Raw genomic sequence first — 24,317 nt, forward strand, 5'->3', positions numbered from 1 at the left:
TCCATCCCAGCAAGCAGTTTCTCTTCAACAATTCTCCCGCCACCCGTGTTTCGTTTCGAAAGCCGTATTTGACATATCTCAAAATGCGTACTCTCATGCTCCACGGTCACGCTACTAGCGCTTTCATCTTTAAGGCGCAGACAAGTGAGTTGCTACTGCCATGAATCTCATCTTGCCTCAAATCTGACAGTAATTCTAGTCCCATTCCGATCAAAGCTCGACAAGTCTTTCACTTTCGACTTCATCGATGGCCCCTACCCATGCCCACCACCTCGCGGTCTATCGACCGTTGTGTCGACTGCCTACGGCTGGATCAAGAACCACGACATCGACAGCCTCCGTGAAGCCGTTCAGTGGCTGACTAATTACATCGAGGTCAACGGACCATATGACTGCATCTGCTGTTTCTCCAAAGCATCAGCAGTCGTCATGGCTATGCTAATGGACGAAACCCTTGTGGACATTGAGTTGCGCGAGCGAATCATGCCCCGATCAATTATTTTCATCAACGGAAGCATCGAGTACCCTTTCCTCGAGGAGCTAGGTATGCCTATTTCTGCCAAGGCCCGCCAAATCAAATATAAGACCGAGCAATTGGTCAAGCAAAGAACTGATGGCGTGGCGAAACTTGCCCGAACCCTCGTGAAACCAGGTGTTGGCAATGGCCTCTGGGATGACACTAGCAAGTTGATGCACAACCCCAAACGTCTGCCTCCAGTGTTTGACTGTTTCGGCTTGGATTTCACTTTTCTGCCTCAGAATGCTTTGCTCAATATACCCAGTGTCCATATCGTTGGTGCTAAAGACCCTATTTGGCCCTCTGGTGTCCAGCTGGCGTACCTCTGTGACCCGGCCAAGCGCCAGTTCTACGATCATCAGGGTGGTCATGATTTGCCCAGAACGCCCCAGGTGGGCGCTGATATTGCGGCAATTTTTAAGGAGTTGTCTTTGAAGATGAAATGCTAGATATTTCCTTGGAGCTACTGGGGTGCACAAGAATCATATGAATGACATTGTCGCCCTTCCGAGGAGCGGGTCAAATACTATGCGGGACATATTGACGACAATGATTCATGACACATATGCACGTCCACCAGCGGTAACACCACTTTAAACAAATTGCTTGACGGGTCCGGGGAGTTTGGTTGTTCTCTTTTACTTTTCCCTTATCCTCAACCTTCCTTATCATCTCTATATTATCTGAACTGTTTCATATCTATATATAAAGCATTAAATACACAATGGCGTTATTTTTTTTTTTTTTCAATTTCCTTTTCTTTTCATCTTTAATAACATACCCCTAGCCATGATGAGTTTACATGCCCAGGAGTGATAGAGATGATGTCCAAAGTGCATTCGACAATTTGCCCCGCCCCCAAAGATACGGATAGTTGATTGGACCGTTAGAAATATTTCCCAAATCAGCAAGTCTGACGAGGCCTTAAGCTTATAATAGATTTGTGCATCAAGAAAGCGTACAGAATTCAGCAATGCTGGCGTTCACTTACTGTAATCAGTCAAGAGCTGGGATTGATATCCAGAAAGCCTCAAATGTCAGGAAACATCATTCATCACATGCTTCATCTCATTTGAATGTTATTTGGTTGTTCTCCAGTGGCAAGTTGAATTAATTAATCAAATTTGGAAGCCAAAGCTTATCTCATAATAACACCCGGGTTTTAGGTTTCTAACAATCCCAACCTAATTAGGAAATGAGCCATCCTCACTGTGCATCCCTGAATTCTCCGATCATGCCATGTCAGCCAGGCGCTCTAGGCCCACTTCAAACCCTGGGATTGTTATGTAGATCACTTTACGCCTTTCCAGGCCTGCCTTACCGCCGAAAATTCTGAGTAATGTGTAGCTCGCGCTTACTTACCAGCTAAATAGTATGAGTGGGGGCGGAACAGAGAGGCTGACAGGGCAAAAGTGGGTCTCAGCGTATGCTAAATTTGGCCCTTTAGGGTCGAAAATCATGTGGCTCGCTTTGCCTAAACTAATGCAAGATGGTTGTGTGACGTAACTATGGAGATAATTAACTAGTTTTGCATTGATTAATAAAGTTTTGGCAGGATGTGAACTTTTGAAGAAACCAGTGTTCTGAGATACGTGTAGAGTGGAGTCACGTATATTTGGGGTAACGAGAAGGGTCTTAGTCTGTTCTTTTTTTATTTTTTTTATGATGACTATGGAACTGTGGTGAAAGCATTTGAAAGAGAGAAATGGCTTGTTGGACTTACATGACAGCTAGTGGATATTGCCTAAGGCGCATAAATACAAGTAGACTCCAGCTGTTGGGATGCTTATTTTCTGTCGCTTGTAGCCTGATCTTACAGAACTCATCGGAACAGATATGAAAACGCTAAGATATGAATACTGTACAACTTCATTGTTCAGTTGTCTAAATGGGCGGAATTGAGAAAAATCGCCACTGAAACAAAAAATACCTGACTTGAAATGGAAAGAAATCAATATGAAAGAATGTATAGACATGGAGAAAGAGATGTAATTTGGGACAAATAGAAAGAAAAAATAATGCTGAGAAGGGAAGAGCACTGTAAAGTAATGGAATACAAGACAAACAATGAAACATCATCTCTATATACGCTTTGATGAGCGCAACCTAATCTCTCCATCCTTCCACAATGGAACACTTCACATCAAGGCCGTTAAGCGGCTTCGATGACAGGCTACCAATAGTAATAGGCATCTTGTCCTCATCAAGAAGTGTAGGATCGACCAGCTCAAACTGGAAGCGGCCGATCCAAGCACCGAGAAGGCACGCCATCTCAGCTTTAGAGAAACCCTGCGCAATGCAGCTACGTTGGCCCTGCATGAAGGACAGGTTGACAAACTTGCTGACACATCCTCCGTTTGGGCTAAGCGTGCCATCGGCATTGATCCATCGTTGGGGGTTGAACTTGTTTGCATCTGGGCCCCAGAAGTTAGAATCCCGGTGGAGACCCTTGAAGGGGATCACAATCAATGTGCCCTTGGGAACGATCTGGCCGTCAATGACTGTGTCTTCTAAAGCCTCGCGCATGGTCTGCGGGATAGGTGGGTACCATCGCAGAACCTCATTAACAAACGCTTGCATCATGGGCATCTGTTCGACATCGGCGCTGGTAGCATTAGGAGTTTGCTTCTCCTCATCGGGGGCATAGTTGGCATTAGGATCGGGCAAGTGAGCACGAGCCTCTTTGCGGAGAATGGTCTGCCATTCTGGGTGCAGGCAAAGCATGTAAAGTGTCCAGGTAATGCCAACAGAAATGGTTTCATGGCCAGCAGCCAGAAAAGTCGTCATTTGATCAATAACACCTTCCTCATCTGCGGCTGCGACATCTTCGTATTTGAAGCACAAGCTGAGTAGATCCTTGCCTCCGTTCGTCTTCTCGGCGGCCATTTGGCGTCTCTCGCGGAGAAGGTCCCGGCACAGGTTACGGAATACGGGTACGGACTCGTCGAGGGTGCGGTTGACTTGACTGGGTAGCATGTTCACGAGCCACTCGGGGAACCAGAGCTTGAGCATCGCGAGAGCGACGTGGCCGCGGGTTGGCTCGATGGTCTTTCTGTATGCTGTTGCCAGGGATGCATCTTCTTTTTCGACAGAGCCGAAATCCTGGCCAAGGGTGGCCATACCAATAATGTCAAGAGCGGCGCGAGATGACCAGTGTCCCACTTCGAAAACTGCGTAGTTGGTCTGAGATTGCTGTGACTGCTCGGTAACAAGCTGTGTGAGTTTTCGCGTCACTTCACAGGTCTTGCCCCAGAAGATGGGGTACATTTCGCGAATGTGCTTTGGCGCAAAGATAGGCATGAAAACTCGTCGCTGTTGTCGGTGCTTGTCGAGCTCGGACAAAACTAGACCTTCACCGAGAATCTTTCCAGCAACGGCTCTGGCCAACACCGGCTTCTTAAAATCGTCAACGCGTGTGACAACCTCTTGGATTGTCTTTGGCGCGGTCACGATAATCCGCATTGTGTTCAAAATGCTACGATAATAGATGAGGCCATCGTTGGGTATCTCATGAATCCTAAGGCATAGATTCGTTAGCTTTGTAAACCTCCAGCGGCATTAGTAAGGCCTATCTAGAAGCATTATTCTTACCATTTTCTCTCAACCTCGCCGGTCCCCGCGTAGAAGATTTTCACAAAGTGGCCATTCCACCAGCTTCCGCCCTGCATGATATTAGCTTATGCGCATATTGATTATCATTCCAAGGTTCCAATAGGTCTTACTTTTGGCTGGGGTAGCTTGGTGAGAGGGCTAAGCCAAAGAGGCCTCATTATCCTTGTATAAATCACCAGTGCAAACAGAAAAGCGGAGTATAGAATGGAAAAGCATCCGAGGTAGCCAGCTCGAGCAAAGAAGCCCTCTTTTGGTCCATGATGAACAAGACCGTATGTAGCTACAACAACAGCAATCTGAGCGAGCTGCCAGATACTTACGCCCATTTTGACGTCGATAAAAGAAAATGCGAAATTGTATGAAATGCGGAAGTTAAGAAATAAGCTTAATAAAGTGGTTGAAATCCGTGTTCAACTGTGGGCCAGCCACGGTAATGGATTGGAAGTAGACAATGAACAGGGGGAGATGATGAATGACTGAGACCTCAGTGGTGTGTGCCGCAAACACGCATGTAAGTACTTTTAGAAGTCAGTTAGCTGATCGACTTGAGGTAATCACTGGCTTCCTTTTTGGGAAATATGGGGCTAGTTTCCTAAAATGGATTTCCTCAACAGGCAAAGTCCGTGTCGTAAATCTCCGCTAATGAGGCCAAAACTAACAATAGAAGTAGGTAAAGTATATTTGGTAAAAGGGCCCGGTGCTCATCATGCCATAAAACAAGCCTTCGTTGCCACCACATGTTCAGCTCTTTCTGATAGGCCTTCAAACTTGAGCTTGCCGGCTTAGAGATCCCATGTGCTGACAATGCTAATAACTTTGGCATTTTGTGATACCACTACAGATTTTTCTTCCTGTGTCTATCGCATGATTGCTCCCTTCATAGATTATTAGTACTGAGATTCGTATTAGTCCGGGACTTGGTTCTAGCTAGCCATTTTATTGGTCCAACTTGATTTCGGTCTCTGAATGTCAAAATGACTCTATTCAAGCGTCCAATAGACGATCCTCTGAATGGACCTGTCATCTAGAGAAGACTGGGAGCAGGCAGGGATGAAAATTAGCAAATTTAGCGAAATGGGCAGCATTATGCAAATAGGTATAATAAGTTATATAATGCGAGAAATAGGAAATTCTAACTAGTACTAGGTAAGGTGACCATCACGAGTAGGCGCGCGGCAAAGGTCTTCTAATGAGATAACATTGTTTCCAGGGTGTGGGGTAGTTCATGCGTCATGCAGGGGCCAATGACCAAAAGCTCAAGCCAAAGGGTAGACCAGCTTCACACCACTGACTTCGCCACTACGGATCTTCTTCACTCCATCAGGAATTCCAGCAAGGCCACCAGCCTCCAACCTCACAGTGTGGGGACGGATCTTGCGCTCATCCAGCAGTGATTGGAAGATGGAGTACAAGGGAAGGGAGATCTCCAAAATCTTGGGCTCGGGGGGGCAGAAGAATGGGGCAGGCCAGTTGGAGCCGTCACCAGAGATACGGGTAGCTAGGATCCAGTCCGGCTCGATGACCTTGCGGTTGTGTAGATGCTCGCTGAATGGGTTCAACGCCACATACTTTCCACCAGCGCGTCCCATGGCGGCATAGCAGAATCGCATGGAGGAGTCCTCGGCAAAACAGTCAATAATAAATTCAAGCTCATCGTTGGTATCGGCACGGATTTTGGCCGCACAGTCGGCGGCCTTGTAGTCGTACACCTGATCGGCACCATATGACTTGACAAAATCAAAGTTGTGAGGAGAGCAGGTGGTGATTGTGGGGAAGCCGCACCTGAGAGGCATCGTTAGCGTCTTGTCATACATTGAAATGGATGTTGGGAATTTCACAATTTCAGCAACTGCAAGACCATGGTACCGGTTGAGGTACTTCCACCGTAGACCATGACAGGAGGCTTAGGCTCGTCGCCCTCCTTGGGGCCCTCCATCCAGCTTCCGGGCCACTTGAGCGACACGAACAGGCACATAGCAGCCGAAGCGATCGCAGTACCCATTGACGCCGCATCAGAGATAGACATATAATCAGGCACGTGCAAGCACATATCGCCTTGAAGCTTCACATATTCGGCAAAAGAGCCGCCTAGCGGCTTCAGCTTGTTCACTAAGGGTAATCGATGTCAACTTCGGGTCTATCAAATCAAAGCTAAGTCTGATCTTACTTCCACTGGCAGACCCGCAAACTCGGTCTCCGACCTTGACGTTGCTGGTCACACCACTTCCAACGGCAACGACTGTGCCGGCACAGTCGAAGCCAAACATGACACCAGGAGTCACGAAGTCACCAATAAGCTTAGTATCGACCGGATTCAAAGCCACAGCACCAGTCTTGATCAAAATCTCCTGGGGCTCCAAACTGGGAACCTTGACATCTGAGGAGACCTGGAATTCGCCCGCTGGGCCGGCAATGATGGCCGTCTGGTGTTCAGGAATGATAGGAGCAGACATTTTTCACGCTATGCTTGATTGAAAATTGTTAAGTGTGTCAAGAAGGAAAGAAACGAAAGGTAGAGTGTCGTATGATGTGTGGATTATCGGGATTTATGGGTTATTTGCACCTAAGTTAGATCGCGTGTTGTAGTTGCTTAACTTATATGCAACTCAATAATCGGTACCTGGTCAATTGCCAAAATAAACGTAGCCGGGGATGCGGTAAGTTCGCTGGGATTGGTTAAACGGGTAGCCCCCACTTGGGGGCGAGAGCTTGTTCGGCCCCCGGAGTTGGCAACGATTGGCATTCTACTTGCTCGATTAGGAACCCACTGAATCGCAGCCTCAGCGGGGCTTTTTAGACATTTTTCGCGTAACTATTTTGGGTCCTTTTGGGGCCCTTGCCTGATCTGGTAATGACGAAAGGTTTATTTTTGAGAACATGTGGATTTATAACGTGTAGCAGCATAAGCTTTCAGACAATGTGGATGGAACCCATAGGTTAGGATGAAACATGGATATTTTTGACCCCAATCAGACCATTGTCCATTCCAGCCTCATTAGGCTCTTTTGAAGGTGGCATGATTTTCTAAGGCCCTGTTTAAGGAAACTTTTTGTTCGAGAAAACCAAGCGGCTCACTGTAGACCTCGCCCGGATCCATTGCACTTTTGCATCTTGTACACCTAACAACAAGTTTGCAGAAATACCAACAAAAGATCCAAGCATACCACAAGATCATCAACCTTCTAATCCGATCGGCCGAAGCAGCTTCTCGCTTTGCAATCTATTCAACCATGCTTTCTACTATTATGACCCAGAGCCCTTGGCACATCTTCGCCGTCGGCGTCGTGATCGTGCTAGTTTGCATGCGCATCCGTCGACACTTGGAGATTCGCGCCTTCAAGAAAGCTCACGCATGTGAACCTCCTATCCGTGCTCCGCAAAAAGAACGCATCATCGGTTGGTCTGCCTATCAACATCTGCAGAAGACCAGGCGGGAGCATGTCAGCTTGCAGCAGACATTCCGTAGAGCCATGGACATCGGTCGAACCAACACGGCTGTAGTAATGGGTCAAGAAATTATATCTACCTGCGATCCTGAGAATATCAAGAGGGTTCTGGCAACAAATTTCAAAGACTATGGCATTGGTCCCAGGATGCATGCCATGGGACCTCTATTGGGAAAGGGCATCTTCACCACGGACGACGAGCAGTGGCAGCATTCGAGGGTCAGACCTACCTTCTCCAAATTTATTTTCTATTATCAAGGGGCATTTATAGCTGATTTGGAATAGGCTTTGATACGTCCTAGTTTCACACGTACCCAGGTCGCGGATCTCAGCAGTCTTGAAACCCATGTTCAAGCTCTCATTTCGTGTGTTCCTGCCCAAGATGGAGCGGTGGTTGATCTGCAGCCTCTGTTCTTCAACTTGACCATCGACAGTGCTACAGACTTCTTGCTTGGGCAATCAGTGAGTTGCCAGGGAAGCCCTGTTGGCTCCCCCGCATGGGAATTTTCTGAGGCTTTCGACCACGCCGAGCAAGTACTCCACAAGCGTGGTGAATTGGGTGCCTTGGCCTGGCTTATCCGCGACGCCAAATTCGAGCCGGCCTGTAAAGTCGTCCACGAGTTCACTGATAAATACATTCGCGAGGCACTGAAGGGCGACACCAAGGCAGGCCGGTACAACCTTCTGGCAGAGTTAGCAGGTGCCTGTGATGATCCGATCCAAATTCGAAATGAACTCCTGAACGTTCTCCTTGCTGCCAGAGATACCACTGCTGGCTTACTTAGCAGTGTATTCTATCTTCTGGCGCGTAACCCTGATGCATGGAACAAGTTGAGTCAAGAGGTGGGACAATTGGACGGCAAAGTCCCCGATTACAAATTTCTCAAGGAGATGCCCTATCTAAAAAGCGTCTTGAATGAAAGTAAGAGAGCCCCCTGTCAGCCCACATCCCTGCTCTAGAGCGTAAAACAGTTGCTGATATGTCAAACAGCCCTCCGCGTTCTCCCCCCAGTCCCAATTAATATGCGTTTTGCCCGCAAAGATACTGTTCTCCCTCACGGTGGAGGTGCTAATGGACTGTCTCCAATGTTCGTCGGCAAAGGAAGCCGGGTATTCTACTCAATTTGGGCCATGCATCGACTCCCCGAGATCTGGGGTGATGATGCTGAATTGTTCCGCCCAGAGCGGTGGATGGATGAGAAGGCACCTCTGCGTCCTGGATGGGGTTTCCTGGTAAGTCCACCTAGCCCATTCTTTCCGGCCTACCCACTACAAGGCGAAGAGGCGGGAGAAAAAAGGTCTACTCTAACATTCCCTATATAGCCATTTAATGGAGGACCTAGACTCTGCCTTGGACAGCAAAATGCCCTGATAGAAGCCAGTTACACCGTCGTTCGACTACTGCAGGCCTTTGGTCATATAGAGCCCAGAGATCCTATGCCTTGGCAGGAGAAATTGGCTGTTACTATGAGCAGCTTGAATGGTACCAAGGTTGCTCTCTGGAAGAGACAATGATCCGAAGAGTATATAGCTTATTATGAGGTCACTGGGAGACCTTTATGAAGGTCTTGCTTTTATTTTTTTATTGTTATTATGACAGATTGGTGCACTTTATTTATTTCCTCTTGCATTTTCCCAATAGTGACACCACCGCATTAGCCTCCAAAAAAGAAACTCTAGAGCCTCAAAAAAGCCCCAAGTAATTAAAAAATCTCGAATTTTATTGCAGAACAAAAAGAGAGGTCAGTTCATGTATAGCGAGGCTAAATCCTATGTACTTGACTGAGATGTTTGGGGTTCAACTCTACCCCCCATATGTGCCATTTCTACCTCTGCACTTGACAACACCATTGATCCATTATCAGTTTTGTCATAATTTGTCAAAGCTGTTCGGTTTTCGATGTGCGGTGTGCGAGCTCAATCTGAGAGATCGATCATCTTTGGCTTCCTTGTCAGTAAAAGGCTTTCCATGGGCCTCCTTCAGATGCGACAAGTTGTTTCCACTTTAGTAGGCCGCCGGAATTGGTGGATTTGAGCTTTGTCGAGGCATCCCTTTCCGAAGAAGCAGACATGTACAAAATAGCACCATTCCCAGGATGGTATGCCTCTCGCTGTGGACAGAAGCGCATGGTCGCGCTTCTGGCAAAGGCGTGGGGAAAAAAAAGAGTGCATCAATGAAGCGAATTCGGAATTTTTCAGAGAAGACTCGACACCATCCGTGCCGACCCGTGGTGAATTTCGTATTGGGAACCCGTAATTGTTTGATCTTGCAGGCTGTATCAATTTAAGACCAACAACCGCTTTCGGATTCAACCCTTCGGCCCATTGGGTCCATTTATACATGCTAAACTACCTTCTAGAACAAAATCTTTGTCATCCACCGCATGAACTGACTGCTCTTTTGATATATTCCATACCTAATGCATGCTAGTGAGATGAAGTTTCACTAATGATGTAAACTTAGGTTGGAAGCTTCCAAAGCTTTAGATCTACTCCCCACCTACAGGTGCTTAATTTAGATACGGATGCCCTCGGGAATATATATTTGTCGACTGCGCACCACATCCACAAGCTTTTGAGATCTAGGTAGCTCTTACCACTGCTCAGCTCCCGTTCGGCAAAGGTTAGCCACCTGAGCATCCCCCGGGGCCTTGAAGCTGCTGTGGGATTATGAACCCTGGATAGAGGACTATAGGGATCTCAGAGCATTGAGTAATTGACCAACCTTAGGGACCAATTTATCTTTTTAATTGTGCACTATCATCCCAGAATGCTCTGACTTTAGCCACATTCGGTTCTTAGTCAATCTCGAATAACTTTAGTTTGGCCAACCCAGTAAATTTCTAAATAAACAGCCTTGATATATATGTAAGCGCCCGTCGAATGTCATTTTATCTAGGTCAGTGTCATTGATTATTGCCTATGTCGAGCTTTTCACTTTGAAATTATGAGCCACAAATAATTGCTTGAAAATGCTACTTTGAACAAATCATTTATAAAATCCCCAGAATAATAGGTAGGTGAATTATGAGTTGAGTATACATAACAGTGTGATCGCATTCTAGCTTTCAATGGGTCCAGCCCAGTCGTAGACCAACTGTACTACCTTCTCTTCCCCGCCTTTTCTCGCAATAGATCGTCGAATGTATCTCCTAGTCCCATCAATAGTCGTGAAGCCCCAAATGGTGATGCTCTTCCAGCCTGCGGTCTCGACTTCAATCTCAATAACCTCTTCCTCCCAGTCGCACTCGCCAGACCCAGAACGATTTCGCAAAACAGTCTCTACATCATTTGGCGCGCTAAATCGCGACCGAACCGTCATATTACCAAAAATCAGATGAGGCTGGTCCCGGCGCTCCCAATCCAAAATCCTCGCCTCCTCAACAACCTGACCCATCGAGGTTTGAACCGAATCAACTTTGGTCACGCCGGACTCATCTATAGACTGTCTGAGAGTGACGGAGATCGAAGCGTTGGCTAGCATGGCTCGAACGATCCAAGGCACGCCTTGAAGCTCCATGATGGGGGTGGCATCGTCGGAAAGCTCCGAGTTCTAGATTCATGTTAGTGGGGTGCACGCAAAGTCTCACACCAGGGGCCAATAGCCATACCGAGTCCCATTTCCCACTGAGGTTGCGGACGGTAATCTCTGATGGCGCAGCCATGATGTAAGTTTGCGACGGAAGGATTGTCGGGAATAGTCAAGAGGGAGGCTGGGATGATGAATAAAGGCGAAAGGATAAAGATTTGAAGCAACTAGGAGCTTACATCCACGCATGTGAATGCGGACTAATGAAGCAAAGCGTGGCATCGGCTGTCATGAAAACGGTAAAGAGCTACCCAGCCCCCAAAGTATGTTTGAAATGGTTGAAACATTAAGTTAGTGTGCGTAGAATGCCAAAAATAGTGACTCTGCCCCCGGAGTTTCAAAATTAAGCCTTGTTGGCGCATGACTAAGATTAAGATCAAGATGAATTCCAGTGGATGACGATTAATGCTTTGGGAAAGCCAGTCTGCAGAGTCCAAAGACACCAATTCGCACTAAAAGACACTAGCTCGAGCGCTAACCCGAAGGCGGTAAGGTGTGTGGTTTATAATTAAGTCCGGAGTAAAACTGCTGAGGATTATCAGCTCGCCCCCACTATCTTCCATTAACATCCCCCTAATGGGGTAATCTTGAGCATGAACTTGCAAGCTTCGAGATCCCACTGGGGTAAGTGGGGGCTATCCCTGCGACCTATCCTTTCAGGTTCCTGCGGATACACGATCCAAAGGCCCCCACGCTGCAACCATGTGCAAAGTCTCCACGTGCAGGCGCGCTTGTTCGAGGCTTATGAAGGTTGAGTTGCTTTAAGTACCTGCAGTCCACCACTTCATCAATCTTCATACTCACTCTCTACTCTTCGCATTCAATACAATACCCCCGGCTCTCTTAATAGAAAGTTCACCAGCCACGCATCTCAAAGCGATTTTGCTATTTATATACATTTACTCTTTTATCTATTCAACTTAACCTTCTTACTCAACAACATCCAAAATGGCTTACGTGAACGAGCCCATCGCTGTGATTGGTAGTGGCTGCCGCTTCCCCGGTGGTTCTTCCTCGCCATCGAAACTCTGGGACTTGATGAAATCGCCGCGGGACGTCGCTAGCAAGATCGACCGGTTCAGTGCCGAGGGTTTCTACCACAAGGACGGCAGCCACCATGGCACTAGCAACGTGCTGCACTCTTACCAAATTGAGGAGGACACCCGCGAGTTCGATGCCCAGTTCTTCTCCATCCCCGGCTCTGAGGCCGAGGGAATCGACCCGCAGCAGCGAATCCTGATGGAAGTGGTTTATGAGGCTCTGGAGGCTTCAGGCCACAAGATCGAGGAGCTGTCTGGCTCCTCAACCGGCATGTACGTCGGTGTGATGTGTAACGACTATGCGCATATTACCTACCACGATCTCGAATCTATCCCCAAATACGCCGCGACGGGAACTGCCTCGTCTATTCTTTCTAACCGAATCTCTTATTTCTTCAACTGGTAAGCATTTTTCGATAATCTTGATCGGATTGGTAGAGAAACTAACACAATTTGTAGGACCGGTCCCTCCATGACCATCGACACCGCTTGCTCCTCCAGTCTTATCGCGACACACCAAGCAGTTGAGCTGCTTAGAAAGGGTGAATCCAACCTGGCCGTTGCTGCTGGAGCTAATTTAATTTTTGGACCCACCAACTTTGTGGCTGAGAGCAATGTCAACATGCTTTCCCCCACCGGCCGCAGCCGCATGTGGGATAACAAGGCGGACGGATACGCACGCGGTGAGGGTGTCGCTGCGGTTATTCTCAAGCGCCTGAGTGATGCCATTAGGGACGGTGACACTATTGACTGTGTTATTCGCGAGACCGGTGTGAACCAGGATGGCCGGACCACTGGTATCACTATGCCAAGTAGCGTCGCCCAGGCCGAGTTGATCCGCCAGACATACGCTCGGGCTGGTCTCAACCCCCACACTGACCGCTGCCAGTACTTCGAGGCCCATGGTACAGGTACCAAGGCTGGTGATCCTCAGGAGGCTGGTGCGATCTACCGCGCTTTCTTTGAAGGTAATGACAACACCGACCCCAACGACAAGCTGTACGTTGGATCCATTAAAACTATTATTGGACATACCGAGGGAACTGCTGGTATTGCTGGTCTGCTTCGAGCCTCGCTCGCCATGAAGCATGGCTTCATTCCTCCTAACATGCTTTTCGAGGAACTCAACCCTGATATTGAGCCCTACTACGGTCGTCTCGAGATTCTGAAGACTGCTCAACCTTGGCCCAAACTTCCCGCTGGTGTTCCCCGTCGAGCCAGTGTCAACAGCTTTGGATTTGGCGGCGCTAATGCCCACGCCATTATTGAGTCTTACGAACCCGAGACTCACATCCAAGCTGTCACTCGAAGCTCTACCGTGGCAGTGCCCTTCCTATTCTCTGCCAACTCGGAGAAGTCTTTGGTCAGCCAGATTGAGACCTTCCTGTCTTACTCCGAGGGTCTTGATGAGAAGAGCACTAACCTTCGCGATCTGGCCTGGACTCTTTCGCGCCGATCGACGTTCCCCATGCGTGCGCCCTTTTCGGCTCTCACTCTGGAGACTCTTCGCAGCAAGCTGACTGCCGCCCTCGAGACCAAGAAGACCGACGGAACCGCCCTTGGTGTGCGTCCTGCCCACAAGACGAATACCATCCTAGGTGTCTTCACCGGTCAGGGTGCCCAGTGGCCCCGTATGGGCTACCACCTTGTCGAGGCTTCTCCATTTGCTGCCTCCCTGATGAAATCCCTGGATGCTTCTCTCCAATCCCTACCTGAGCAGGACCGTCCCAGCTGGTCTCTCCAGGATGAGCTTGCCAAGTCCGCCGACGGCTCCCGTGTCATGGAAGGGACCTACTCTCAGCCCCTGTGTGCTGCCGTGCAGATCATTCTCGTTGAGTTGCTTAAACAGGCTGGCATCACATTCGATGTTGTTGTCGGCCACTCGAGTGGAGAAATCGGTGCTGCCTTTGCCGCCGGCTTCCTGAGTGCCCAAGATGCCATCCGCATTGCCTACTACCGTGGTCTCTTTGGTAAGCTTGCTGCTGCTCCCAATGGATCGGCTGGTACGATGTTGGCTGTTGGTACCTCGATGGAGGATGCCAACGAGCTTTGCAAGCTCTCGACGATGAAGCGATTCGGGCAGTTCAATGTGGCAGCTAGCAACTCCTCATCCAGTGTTACCATGTCTGGTGATTTGACCGCCATTGAGCGTGCAAAGTTCATCTTTGAGGATGAGAGCAAGTTTGTTCGCTCGCTCAAGGTCGACACCGCATACCACTCTCACCACATGCAACCCTGCTCTGAGCCATACATGGAAGCCATGGCACGCGTCAAGGTTGCCATCCAGGAGCCCAACCCTAACTGCAAGTGGTACTCCTCGGTTCTTGGTGGTGACCTGGTCACCAGTGACATGAACGAGCAGCTTGCCGGCTCTTATTGGAAGGACAACCTGTTGCAGCCTGTTCTGTTCTCCCAGGCTCTTGAGAGCGCCCTCGAGAAGAATGGTGCCCCCGCCCTGGCTCTCGAGGTTGGCCCTCACCCTGCCCTGAAGGGCCCGGCTAGTATGGTGATTGAAGAGGCCCTGGGTACTACTGTACCCTACTCTGGTGTTCTTGGTCGCAAGTCGAATGATGTCGAAGCCTTCACCGACGCTATCGGAGCTGTTTGGGCTAATGTCGGCGGCTCTAAGGTGTCCTTCGGCTCCCTCGACGCCGCATTTGCAGCCAAGGACTCTGCCGACAAGCCCGAGTTCTTGCGCACTCTGCCAGGCTACACCTGGGACCACAGCCAGACTTTCTGGGCTGAGTCCCGTATCTCGAAGGCGATGCGCATGCGCCAGCATGGCCACCACGAACTGCTAGGTGTTCGTATGGATAGTGGAGAGAATGAGATGCGCTGGCGGAATTTCCTTAAGCCAACCGAGATCACTTGGACCCGTGGTCACTCCATTCAAGGACAGACCATCTTTCCCGGTGCTGGATTTGCTTCTATGGCTATTGAGGCAGCCAAGGAATACGTGGATGATCTGGGTGAGACCATGGACCTTGTGGAGCTTGAAAACCTGCGGATTCACTGGGCCCTGGGCTTCTTAGATGAGACCATTGGCTCTGAGGTCACTGTGGCCATTTGCAACATTCAGCGGGATGAGTCTGCTGACATGATTGAGTGCGATTTCGTTTGCAGTGCTTGCCCTACCAAGGACGCAGCTTTGACGACCATCTCTACTGCTCACCTTAAGCTCACTCTTGGATACGGCTCTACAGAGACCCTCCCCTCTCGCCCTGCACCAAATGAGGCTGACAAACTGACCGAACTTGACGCTGATGTCTTCTACGACTCCCTGGCCAAGCTGGGCTACAACTATGCCGATATGTTTAAGACTATTACTAGCTTGAGCCGCAGGAAGCTGGCCTCGACCGGTGTCATCCATAGCGCCACTGAAGCAGATTACAAGACCAACCTGATCGTCCACCCTGCTCCTCTCGATGTCGCCTTCCAGGGCTTGTTCGCCGCTATTGGCTCTCCCGGTGATGGCCAGCTCTGGACTCTGATGGTTCCCACCATCATCCGCTCAATCAAGGTCAACCCCTTCACTTGTAATCAGACCGGCTGCCTCGACAAGGACTTGTCCTTCGAAGCCAATGTGCAGGTTGAGCGTTCCTCTCAGCAGGTCGGTGGTGACATTGATGTGTATGACGATGCCGGCAACGCAATGATCCAGATTGAAGGCTTGCAGGTTACTCCTGTCACCCAGATCACTGCTCGCGATGACGCTCAGAAGTTCTCTGACACTACCTGGGGCAATGACAAGGCTGATGCAGGCCGCGCTTACACCGAATTCTGGAACTCGGAGTCTGAGAAGACCCGCTGGGAGGAGTCTTACTTCGTCGAGCGCACCTGCTTCTACTATATGAAGCATTTACATGATGCCATCAAGCCCGAGGAAATCGAGGGTCTTGAGGAGCAAGCCAAGAAGTACCTCAACTGGGTCGCTTCAGTTGTTGGGAAGGTGGAGGCCGGGTCGCACCCTACCATCAAGAAGGAGTGGCTGAACGATACTTTCGAAAAGCTCGAGGGTCCCATGTCTGAGTAAGTTCTTTTATATGATTGCTCCACTGGTGGTATTCACTAATAGTTTTCATAGGTTCGCCCAGGAGCACGAGGAGCTGCACCACCTGATGACCCTTGGAGACCAGCTTATTCCCTTCATTCGAGGAGATGTTTCTCTTGTAGAGCTTTTCGATGATTTCGAGGTGATTGACCGCATCTATCAGGACGGATACGGAATGCCCCAGTTCCACAGCTTCTTTGGTGACTTGATTGAGCAGCTTACCTTCAAAGCCCGTCAAATGGATATCCTTGAGGTCGGTGCCGGCTCTGGATCCGCGACTGAAGCCATCATGAGCCGCATTGACTACCACTATGGCTCATACACCTACACTGATGTCTCCGCCTCATTCTTCCCCGAAGCCCAAGAGCTCTTCAAGGATCAGGAAGGAAAGATGGTCTTCCGCACCTTTGATATGGAGGAGGATGCTATTGAGCAGGGATTCCACGAGCGCAGCTACGATCTTATTGTCGCCTCCAACGTTCTCCACGTTTCTAAGAACATTGAGGAAACCTTGAAGAACCTGCGCAAGCTTCTCAAGCCAGCTGGCTACCTCGCCCTCCTTGAGGTCACTGATCTCGATCACGTCCGCTCATCATTCTATGCAGGCTCCAAGCCTGGCTGGTGGGCCGCTGAGGATGGCCGTGAGCCCCAGCCTTTGCTCCCTCAGAGCGGTTGGAATGCTGCCCTGAGAAACACTGGCTTCTCTGGTATTGAGACTGCGACTCCCGAGACCCACATGTTCACTGTGCCATACAGTGTCATGTTGAGTCAGGCCGTTGACTCTCAGATCTCACTCCTGCGAGAGCCACTCAGCCCCGAGAATACCGATTCCATCAAGCTGCCGAAGCTCCTCGTTATTGCTGGTCAAACCGAGGCCACTGCTAAGCTGCAGAGTGAGATTCTTGCACTTCTCGAGCCCTTCAACTCCGAGATTCAAATTGTTTCCCGCATTGAGGATTTGGAGGAGAGCCACTTCGAGCCCAAGCAGCTTGTTCTGAATTTGATGGAACTTGATACAAACTTGTTCGGACCTCTCACTCCTGAGCGCTGGAGCGCCCTTCAGACTTTGACTGAGAACTCTCAAAACATCCTCTGGCTGACTCACGGTGTTGGTGCTAAGAACCCTTACGCTAATATGATTGTTGGTGTATCCCGTGCTTTAGTTCACGAGAAGCCCGACTTGAAGATCCAGGTGATTGACTTTGCTGACGGCGAGCCCATTGACACAAAGCTCGTTGCCAGCGAACTTGTGAAGCTGCACATTGCTGGTGTCTGGAGAACCTGGGCTCAACCCTACGTCACTACCTGGGTTCTGGAGCGCGAGATTCGCGTCGTGAATGGAAAGGCCAGAGTTCCCCGTGTTGGGCCCTGCAAGGCTCTGGATGCTCGCTACAACGCATCTCGTCGCAAGATCTACGAAGAAGTTGACCTCAAGAACTCTGTTGTCGCCATTACCTCTAAGCAGGGTGTCTGCGATGTACAGGAGGTGCGCAAGCCATTCTGGGCCGTTGCTGAGCCTGAATACATCGAAGTTGAGACTATTCGTTCGACCTTGGCACCCCTCGCAATCCCCTCTCTTGGGTCTCTCCACCTGATTGTCGGCAAGATTGTTGGTACTGAGCAGACTGTTCTTGCCTTCTCTGAGACTCTGCAATCCAAGGTCTCGCTGCCCAAAGACCTGACTCTCTCCGTGGATGTCTCACTTGACCATGCCCAAGAGCTGCTAGTCTCTGTTGCCAGCTATCTACTCGGTGACTACCTCCTGTCCCACTCAGCTAAGGGCAAGTCTCTTATGGTCCATGAGCCTACCCCCGCCCTTGCCGCCGCTCTGAAGGATCTGGCCAGTGAACGCAATACTCCCCTCAGCCTGACCACATCTTCCCCATCCGATGAGCTGCAGTACATTCACCCTCGTGCCCATCGACGCACTATCATGGGTGCATTCCCCGCCAAGCTGTCCGCTTATGCCAACTTCCCCAGTGCCCACGACTCTTCCAAGTCGGGCGAGCACATCGAAAAGTACCTTCCTTCTTATGTCAAGCGAGTTTCTGCCAACTCCTTCCTGGGTGAGCTGGCTTACCTGCAGCCACAGGCTAAGCCCGAGGCCGCCATCGAGCTGCTGCAGAAGGGACAGGCTTTCTTCGAGGCTCACCCTGATCTCGACACCAACGAGCGTGTGCAACAGGTCAGCTTGGATGAGGCTCCCGGCTTTGAGCGCGATATGGCAAACGCCACTCTAGAGGTGGTCAACTTCACTGGTCAGTCGGTCGCATTCGGGGCCCTTTGCCCTCCTGAGGATGATGTTCAGTTCCGCTCTGACAAGACCTACTGGCTTGCGGGTCTCACTGGAGAGCTTGGTCTTTCCCTTACCCGCTGGATGGTTGAGCGTGGTGCTCGCTACATTGTTTTAACTTCTCGCAAGCCTAAGGTTAGCGAAAAGTGGATCGATTCGGTGCAATCCACTGGTGCTGTTGTTAAGTGTCTGCCCATGTAAGTCAATACACTCCATCATTGACCACCTTCATACTAATAATATTTCCCAGGGACATCACCAACGCTGAGTCGGTCATGAAGACCTACGCACACATCACCTCGGAGTTCCCTCCCATCGCTGGTGTCTGCAATGGCGCTATGGTGCTCAATGATGGTGTTCTTGCCAACCAGTCCTTCGAGGACTTCAATGCCACCTTGACTCCCAAGGTCACGGGTACTCAGTACCTCGACTCCCTCTTCCAGAAGCCCGACCTTGACTTTTTCATCATTTTCTCTTCGCTCTCTTTCATGACCGGTAACATCGGCCAGTCCAGCTACGCCGCTGCCAACTCCTTCATGGTCAGTGTCGCCGAGGCTCGTCGCAAGAAGGGTCTCGCCGGTTCCGTCATGAACTTGGCCGGTATCTTCGGTATTGGATACATCACCCGCCGCGATGTCAAGCTTCTGGATCACCTTGCCAAGATGGGTTACGAGAACATCTCCGAGTGGGACTACCTCCAGTTCTTCGCTGAGGCTGTGAAGGCCGGTCGGCCCGAGACCGCCGCCCAATACCCGACCTGGGAGATCCACTCCGCCATCAAGCCCGTTGACTCTGACGCCAAGAACCCCCTCCCTGGCTGGAGGTTCCCCGGTTCTCTTGGTACCGCCGTGTTCGCGCCAGTGCCTCTCAGGAAGGTGAGGGTGGTGCAGTCTCCGTCCGCGATCAGCTCAAGGACCAGACTACCATGGAGGGTGTCAACAAGGCTCTCCTCGCTGGCTTCGTGGCTGTTCTCTACAAGCTTCTGGGTATGCGCCCCGAGGATGGTGCCATCTCCCCCAGCACTCCTCTGATCGAGCTGGGTATTGATTCCCTGGTTGCTGTTGACATGCGAGTCTGGTTCTCGCGCGAGCTGGATCTCGACCTGCCAGTCTTAAAGTTGCTTGGTGGTGCTACTGTTGAGGATATGGTTGAGGATGCTGTCTCAAGATTGTCTCCAGAGTTGATCCCTAATGTTCAAGAGGCTCAGACATCGACTGAAAGTGCGGAGGGTGAGAGCAAGGAAGAGGATGTTGCGGATTCGGATTCCCAGAGCAGTGGTGAAGTTGCCACTTCTACAGAGACCACGCCTCCAGCAAGTGAGGCTGGCTATGACGATTCTAAGAACCAATAGATATAGATCGCGTTGATTTTATGCATATGTGTTTGAAGTCATGTTATAATTAAATACAAATTGCTTTTGCTGTCTCAATCCTTCCTCTTAACAATGGTTTCATAGGTTTCTAAATCAATAATTCTGCAGCATTTTCACTTGATTCCCTTTCTCAGTTAGGTGGCTTCCTTCAAGCTTTCACAATCGACTTCTCCCAGTCGATTTTCAAGGATTACACCTACTATTACCTTCAATTTATAAGTGACGCTAAACTACCAAGTCATCCAAAATGCTTGCTTGAAGCCCTTCAAAACATCTTTCTTTACCTGTAATTGTAAGTTGTCATTAATCACGGGCCATATTTAAGATAGGCTGAATAAATGGAAAAAGATGTAAGCAACGTTTGCAGTTCAAAATTTAACCTTCAGGCTGGAAATCATTCATTAAAATATACAAGTAAAAGTCAAATTCGAAGACCTTGTCTCTCGGATTTTTTTCGTCCTCACAGTATTTTTTGAAGTAGCTCTTCACGTCGAAAATGCCTCAAGGATATGTATCTTGCTATTCCTCACAAGTCTCTAAACCCCGCGTCATAACATCGGACTTGATCTCACGACTTACTCTTTCTAAGTGTTATATTTGAACAGATCCGCGAGATCAAAATATTAATGTAGAAGAAGGTTGCTATACTTGGCTAAATCCCCCTGGCCTGATTTGAAGGGGTATAGGGTACAAATGACAAAAAGGCAAGCTGAAATTCCATCATAATCGTCACAACAATGATGACCTTCTACATCTAAGCAGTAATAGCCTCGTTCTCAGAGATTGGCTTCTGAGCAGCTGCGCCAGTCGCAGCGGCAATTGCCGCAGCCTTCTTCGCAGAAATGTATCCCTTGATAAAGTCCGACATGAGATCCTCTTTCGATTCCTCCTTCTGTGGGTTCAAGCCCCAGGCAGTGGATGACGAGTCGAGAAGGGTTGCGCGTCTCATATCACGGACATATTTGCCTGCGAACGAGCCTCCAGCCGCTTTGTGCATGACGCAGGTGTTGTCCTGTTTCATATTAGCATTGTTGCCCCAAATTGAGGGTACCGCTGACTTACCCAAATCACAATATCGCCATCATTCTCCCAATCAATTGTGAAGGTGTACTTATCCTGGGTGGCATGGTCAAGCAAAGCCTTGATGATAGGCTGGCTATCTTCCTTCGTCCACCCGTCAAAGTGGTGTCCATGAGCAGCAATGTACAAGTTCATTCTCCCACTAGGCTCGTGCAGCTGCACAAGCTTGTGGCGTGCCATGGAGTTCTTCTCCGCGGGCATATACTTGAGGAAATCGCAGTCCGGCGCAGCGAGACGACGGCTATGCCAGATAGAATGCCAAAGAACATAATCCTTAATCTTCTCTTTCGTCTCCTCATCCAAGTCATCATATGCAGTCCTGGTATCGGCAAACGCGGTACCACCGCCAGTGCCCTTAGGGGGCAGTTGGTGAGCGCGGAGAATGGAGAGTCCCACTCGGCGGTTGTTGTAGGAGCAATCAACGTGGAAAAGATTGTTTCCTTGGCCAAGTTGATATTTCAAACTGTCTTTCTGAAGGATGGAGCCGTCGTCCTCGATGTTGGATACATCTGTGAGCTCGGTGAAGGGGTCGAGTCGGTATTTCTTGCCTGGAGCGATGAAGACAGTTGATGAGTCGAGTTCGCCAAGTTGGCGGGCGAATGCGACGTGGCGTTCGTCGTCAAGCTGGGCTCCACGGAACACGAGGACACCGTACTTGGCCATGCCATCCCGGATGATCTGGATCTCTTCTTCGGGTAAAGGCCTAGAAAAATCGATTCCATGGCACTCTGCCCCAACAGTGGGGTGAAGCGCCTTGAAGGAAACTTGGCAAGTGTTGGATATCATTGGTGCGACAACTGGCTCGTGACGTAGAATGGATTTGTGTGGGTACTGTTTGTGAAGACAAACTTTGCGTGAATTGCTTAGGGTCACTTGGCAGACTTGGCGGACGGTTGATTTATATTCTGACGATCTCACGTTATGCCTAATAGACTTTATACTCTGTGAGCGAACTAAAAAAAGCCACGAAACTAAACCGGAGTCTTCCGCAAGGGCTTGGATGAAACGGTAGGGATAGAGATCCTGTCGACGGCGCTATCAAATCAATGGCTTGCATAGTGAAAAGGGGTATGCTATTGTGCAGAAGCCCCCCGGAGATGCAATCTTTTGGCCAATTACAGAGATGGACTCGGATGTGGCTTGGGCTAGATAGCATAACGGACGAAGACCCCAATTCTACAACGATAATCTGATCTTACAATGGGGTGCTGTTTGATCGGACTACCGCATGTGGTTGGCACTGTTCTCGTATTTCAACGTATTATTGCCAAAGTCCCATGTTGTATGCAGGCCCCACACTCGTACTGTAACCCCTCAAGGGCTGCATTACATGTGGAGGCCACTACACTCATGGCGTGCAGAATTCGGGGGCATAATTTACGGCCCCTATGCATGATGATCGGAGACTCCGTCTTGAAAAGGAAACTTGTGGACAGAATGGCCCCCAATCGGTTGTTGGGGGCTTTTAGTAGGGGCGATCAGGCGCACTTCCGTCAAGCGATTACTTAAATGGGTATTAGTATGATAATGCTTACAAGTCGCATCTTGATCCATTCAGCTTTGAATTTTGAATTGTCCGGAGCATCACGTCCTCTTTATCCACAGATAAGAATGGGGCATTTATGGGTTGCGCGCATTTCTAGACTGACCTTTGTGAACAGCTCTCGAAATCTCACTAACTTGGCAATTTCATTGATAAAAAAGCCGATATCCCCTTAATTGCAAGGCATGTTCAGGGTCCATAAAGTCCGAACCTAAGTAATCAACTCCTAAGCGTATTTATAGATTACCTGTTGAGGAAGTACATCGACGAAGTTGAAGTTTCCCATTGCGATGGCCCCCATACGTTCGCGCCGCACAGTAAAAAGGAACTGGGTACTAACGGTTCTCTAATGAATCTGTCTGCACATAGACAACTGTTACGCGACAAGTGAGGACATAGAGCTCACAGAGCAACTTGAAAGTCCTCGATCCGGTTCTTCGCTATCACCACTCAAAGCACTCTTAGTTAGCAGGGCTACAGACACGACGCAAGATGTCGGAGCGTCTTGGGCAAAAGTCTGTCCTCATTACAGGGTAAGTTAGCATGAGATCATTTGGGAAGACTCTTGGTAACATCGAATTTCAGCTGCACGCCTGGGGGCATCGGTCATGGCCTTTGCCACGAATTTCACAAGCGAGGTATTTGAGCATGACATAAGGAAATAATTCATTTACTAAAAAATTACCCAGGCTTGCATGTTATCGCCACCGCTCGCGATCTATCAGTCTTGCAAGAATTAGCGACCTTGGGCATGAGCACCGTTCAGTTAGATGTGACAGACCCTATCAGCATCAAGAACTGCCACAAAATTGTCACCGGACTGACTGGGGGCCGTCTGGATATCCTGGTGAATAATGCGTAAGATCATATTCCGACTATGTCTGAAATCGACTCCACGGTGCTAACAATTCCAATTCACAGCGGTCGCACACACACGCATCCTGCGCTGGATCTCGATATCCAAGACGTGCGGACAACATTTGAGACCAATGTCTTCGGGGTAATGGCAATGGTGGCTGGGTTTGCCGACCTTCTGATTGAAGCGCAAGGCTTAATCATCAATGTCGCGTCTTTGGCGGCGTTGGTGCCGTATGCCTTTGGAAGTGCATACTGTGCTAGTAAGGGGGCTATCGTTAGTTATAGTCGGACTCTGCGTCAGGAGCTGCGTCCGCTTGGTGTGAGGGTTATGGTTTGCATGGTCGGCACTGTGAAGTCGAACATTCACAATCGGGCGCATAGGTCATTGCCCGAGAACTCAGTGTATCAACCCATCAAGGAGGTTTTCCAGAAACGCCTGACATTTGTCAACAACAACAGTCCATATGATACCGAATCATTCTCCAAAGAGCTTGTTGCGAATTCTTTGAGGAGTGAGTGGCCATGGCTCGTCAGGAGTTGGGTGGGAAGACCTGACTGGTTCTACTATGGTGGGTTAGCATGGCTGTTGTGGTGGGGTTCGACTTTGTTTGGCGAATGGGTGGTGGATTATGTGTGTTGGAGAATGTTTGAATTGTGGAAATTGGAAAACTTGACATCACGGGTTGAGGAGATTCGCGAGACGCCTTCCAAGGTTGAATAGACTAGTTTGTTCTAGTCGACTGGTACTAATGAGCGGGCTTGTTCATCGTCTGCTACTTGATGTTTGATTATAATGATTCCCACTGTTATCAGATGCATAATGCTGTCACGTGCTCTATACGTAACTGCTGCAAAATATGATAAGATTGGCATCATAATAAAGTCTACGTCATGGATGGCGCTAGGGAAAAGAGAT

General features: G+C 49.4%; 8 protein-coding genes across 8 annotated transcripts; 4 read left to right on the top strand and 4 right to left on the bottom strand.

Annotated features, from left to right (window-relative positions):
- Positions 1-83: 83 nt before the first annotated feature.
- On the top strand, positions 84-966 carry N7484_002772 (uncharacterized protein; the record flags this gene model as incomplete). The annotated part of the gene is made up of 2 exons (XM_057113192.1): positions 84-144; positions 200-966. The coding sequence occupies 2 exons, from the start codon at positions 84-86 to the stop codon at positions 964-966; spliced, it is 828 nt and encodes a 275-aa protein (XP_056973332.1).
- A 1,657-nt stretch (positions 967-2,623) lies between these two features.
- On the bottom strand, positions 2,624-4,455 carry N7484_002773 (cytochrome P450; the record flags this gene model as incomplete). Its single annotated transcript, XM_057113193.1, has 3 exons — positions 2,624-4,034; positions 4,109-4,179; positions 4,240-4,455. The coding sequence occupies 3 exons, from the start codon at positions 4,453-4,455 to the stop codon at positions 2,624-2,626; spliced, it is 1,698 nt and encodes a 565-aa protein (XP_056973333.1).
- A 930-nt stretch (positions 4,456-5,385) lies between these two features.
- Positions 5,386-6,582, bottom strand: N7484_002774 (zinc-binding alcohol dehydrogenase family protein; the record flags this gene model as incomplete). Its single annotated transcript, XM_057113194.1, has 3 exons — positions 5,386-5,911; positions 5,968-6,238; positions 6,297-6,582. The coding sequence occupies 3 exons, from the start codon at positions 6,580-6,582 to the stop codon at positions 5,386-5,388; spliced, it is 1,083 nt and encodes a 360-aa protein (XP_056973334.1).
- A 777-nt stretch (positions 6,583-7,359) lies between these two features.
- On the top strand, positions 7,360-9,090 carry N7484_002775 (cytochrome P450; the record flags this gene model as incomplete). Its single annotated transcript, XM_057113195.1, has 4 exons — positions 7,360-7,794; positions 7,861-8,497; positions 8,567-8,808; positions 8,899-9,090. The coding sequence occupies 4 exons, from the start codon at positions 7,360-7,362 to the stop codon at positions 9,088-9,090; spliced, it is 1,506 nt and encodes a 501-aa protein (XP_056973335.1).
- A 1,546-nt stretch (positions 9,091-10,636) lies between these two features.
- Positions 10,637-11,240, bottom strand: N7484_002776 (uncharacterized protein; the record flags this gene model as incomplete). Its single annotated transcript, XM_057113196.1, has 2 exons — positions 10,637-11,128; positions 11,187-11,240. The coding sequence occupies 2 exons, from the start codon at positions 11,238-11,240 to the stop codon at positions 10,637-10,639; spliced, it is 546 nt and encodes a 181-aa protein (XP_056973336.1).
- An 872-nt stretch (positions 11,241-12,112) lies between these two features.
- On the top strand, positions 12,113-19,899 carry N7484_002777 (type I polyketide synthase; the record flags this gene model as incomplete). Its single annotated transcript, XM_057113197.1, has 5 exons — positions 12,113-12,606; positions 12,664-16,233; positions 16,289-18,745; positions 18,799-19,371; positions 19,410-19,899. The coding sequence occupies 5 exons, from the start codon at positions 12,113-12,115 to the stop codon at positions 19,897-19,899; spliced, it is 7,584 nt and encodes a 2,527-aa protein (XP_056973337.1).
- A 775-nt stretch (positions 19,900-20,674) lies between these two features.
- N7484_002778 (TauD/TfdA dioxygenase family protein) lies at positions 20,675-21,786 on the bottom strand (the record flags this gene model as incomplete). Its single annotated transcript, XM_057113198.1, has 2 exons — positions 20,675-20,932; positions 20,983-21,786. The coding sequence occupies 2 exons, from the start codon at positions 21,784-21,786 to the stop codon at positions 20,675-20,677; spliced, it is 1,062 nt and encodes a 353-aa protein (XP_056973338.1).
- Positions 21,787-23,035: 1,249 nt separating this feature from the next.
- On the top strand, positions 23,036-24,122 carry N7484_002779 (SDR family oxidoreductase; the record flags this gene model as incomplete). Its single annotated transcript, XM_057113199.1, has 4 exons — positions 23,036-23,076; positions 23,129-23,181; positions 23,233-23,401; positions 23,465-24,122. The coding sequence occupies 4 exons, from the start codon at positions 23,036-23,038 to the stop codon at positions 24,120-24,122; spliced, it is 921 nt and encodes a 306-aa protein (XP_056973339.1).
- Positions 24,123-24,317: the final 195 nt, after the last annotated feature.

The sequence above is a fragment of the Penicillium longicatenatum genome (assembly GCF_028827895.1).
Source record: "Penicillium longicatenatum strain IBT 33135 chromosome Unknown contig_2_segment0_segment0, whole genome shotgun sequence".
Taxonomy (NCBI): Eukaryota; Fungi; Ascomycota; class Eurotiomycetes; order Eurotiales; family Aspergillaceae; genus Penicillium; species Penicillium longicatenatum.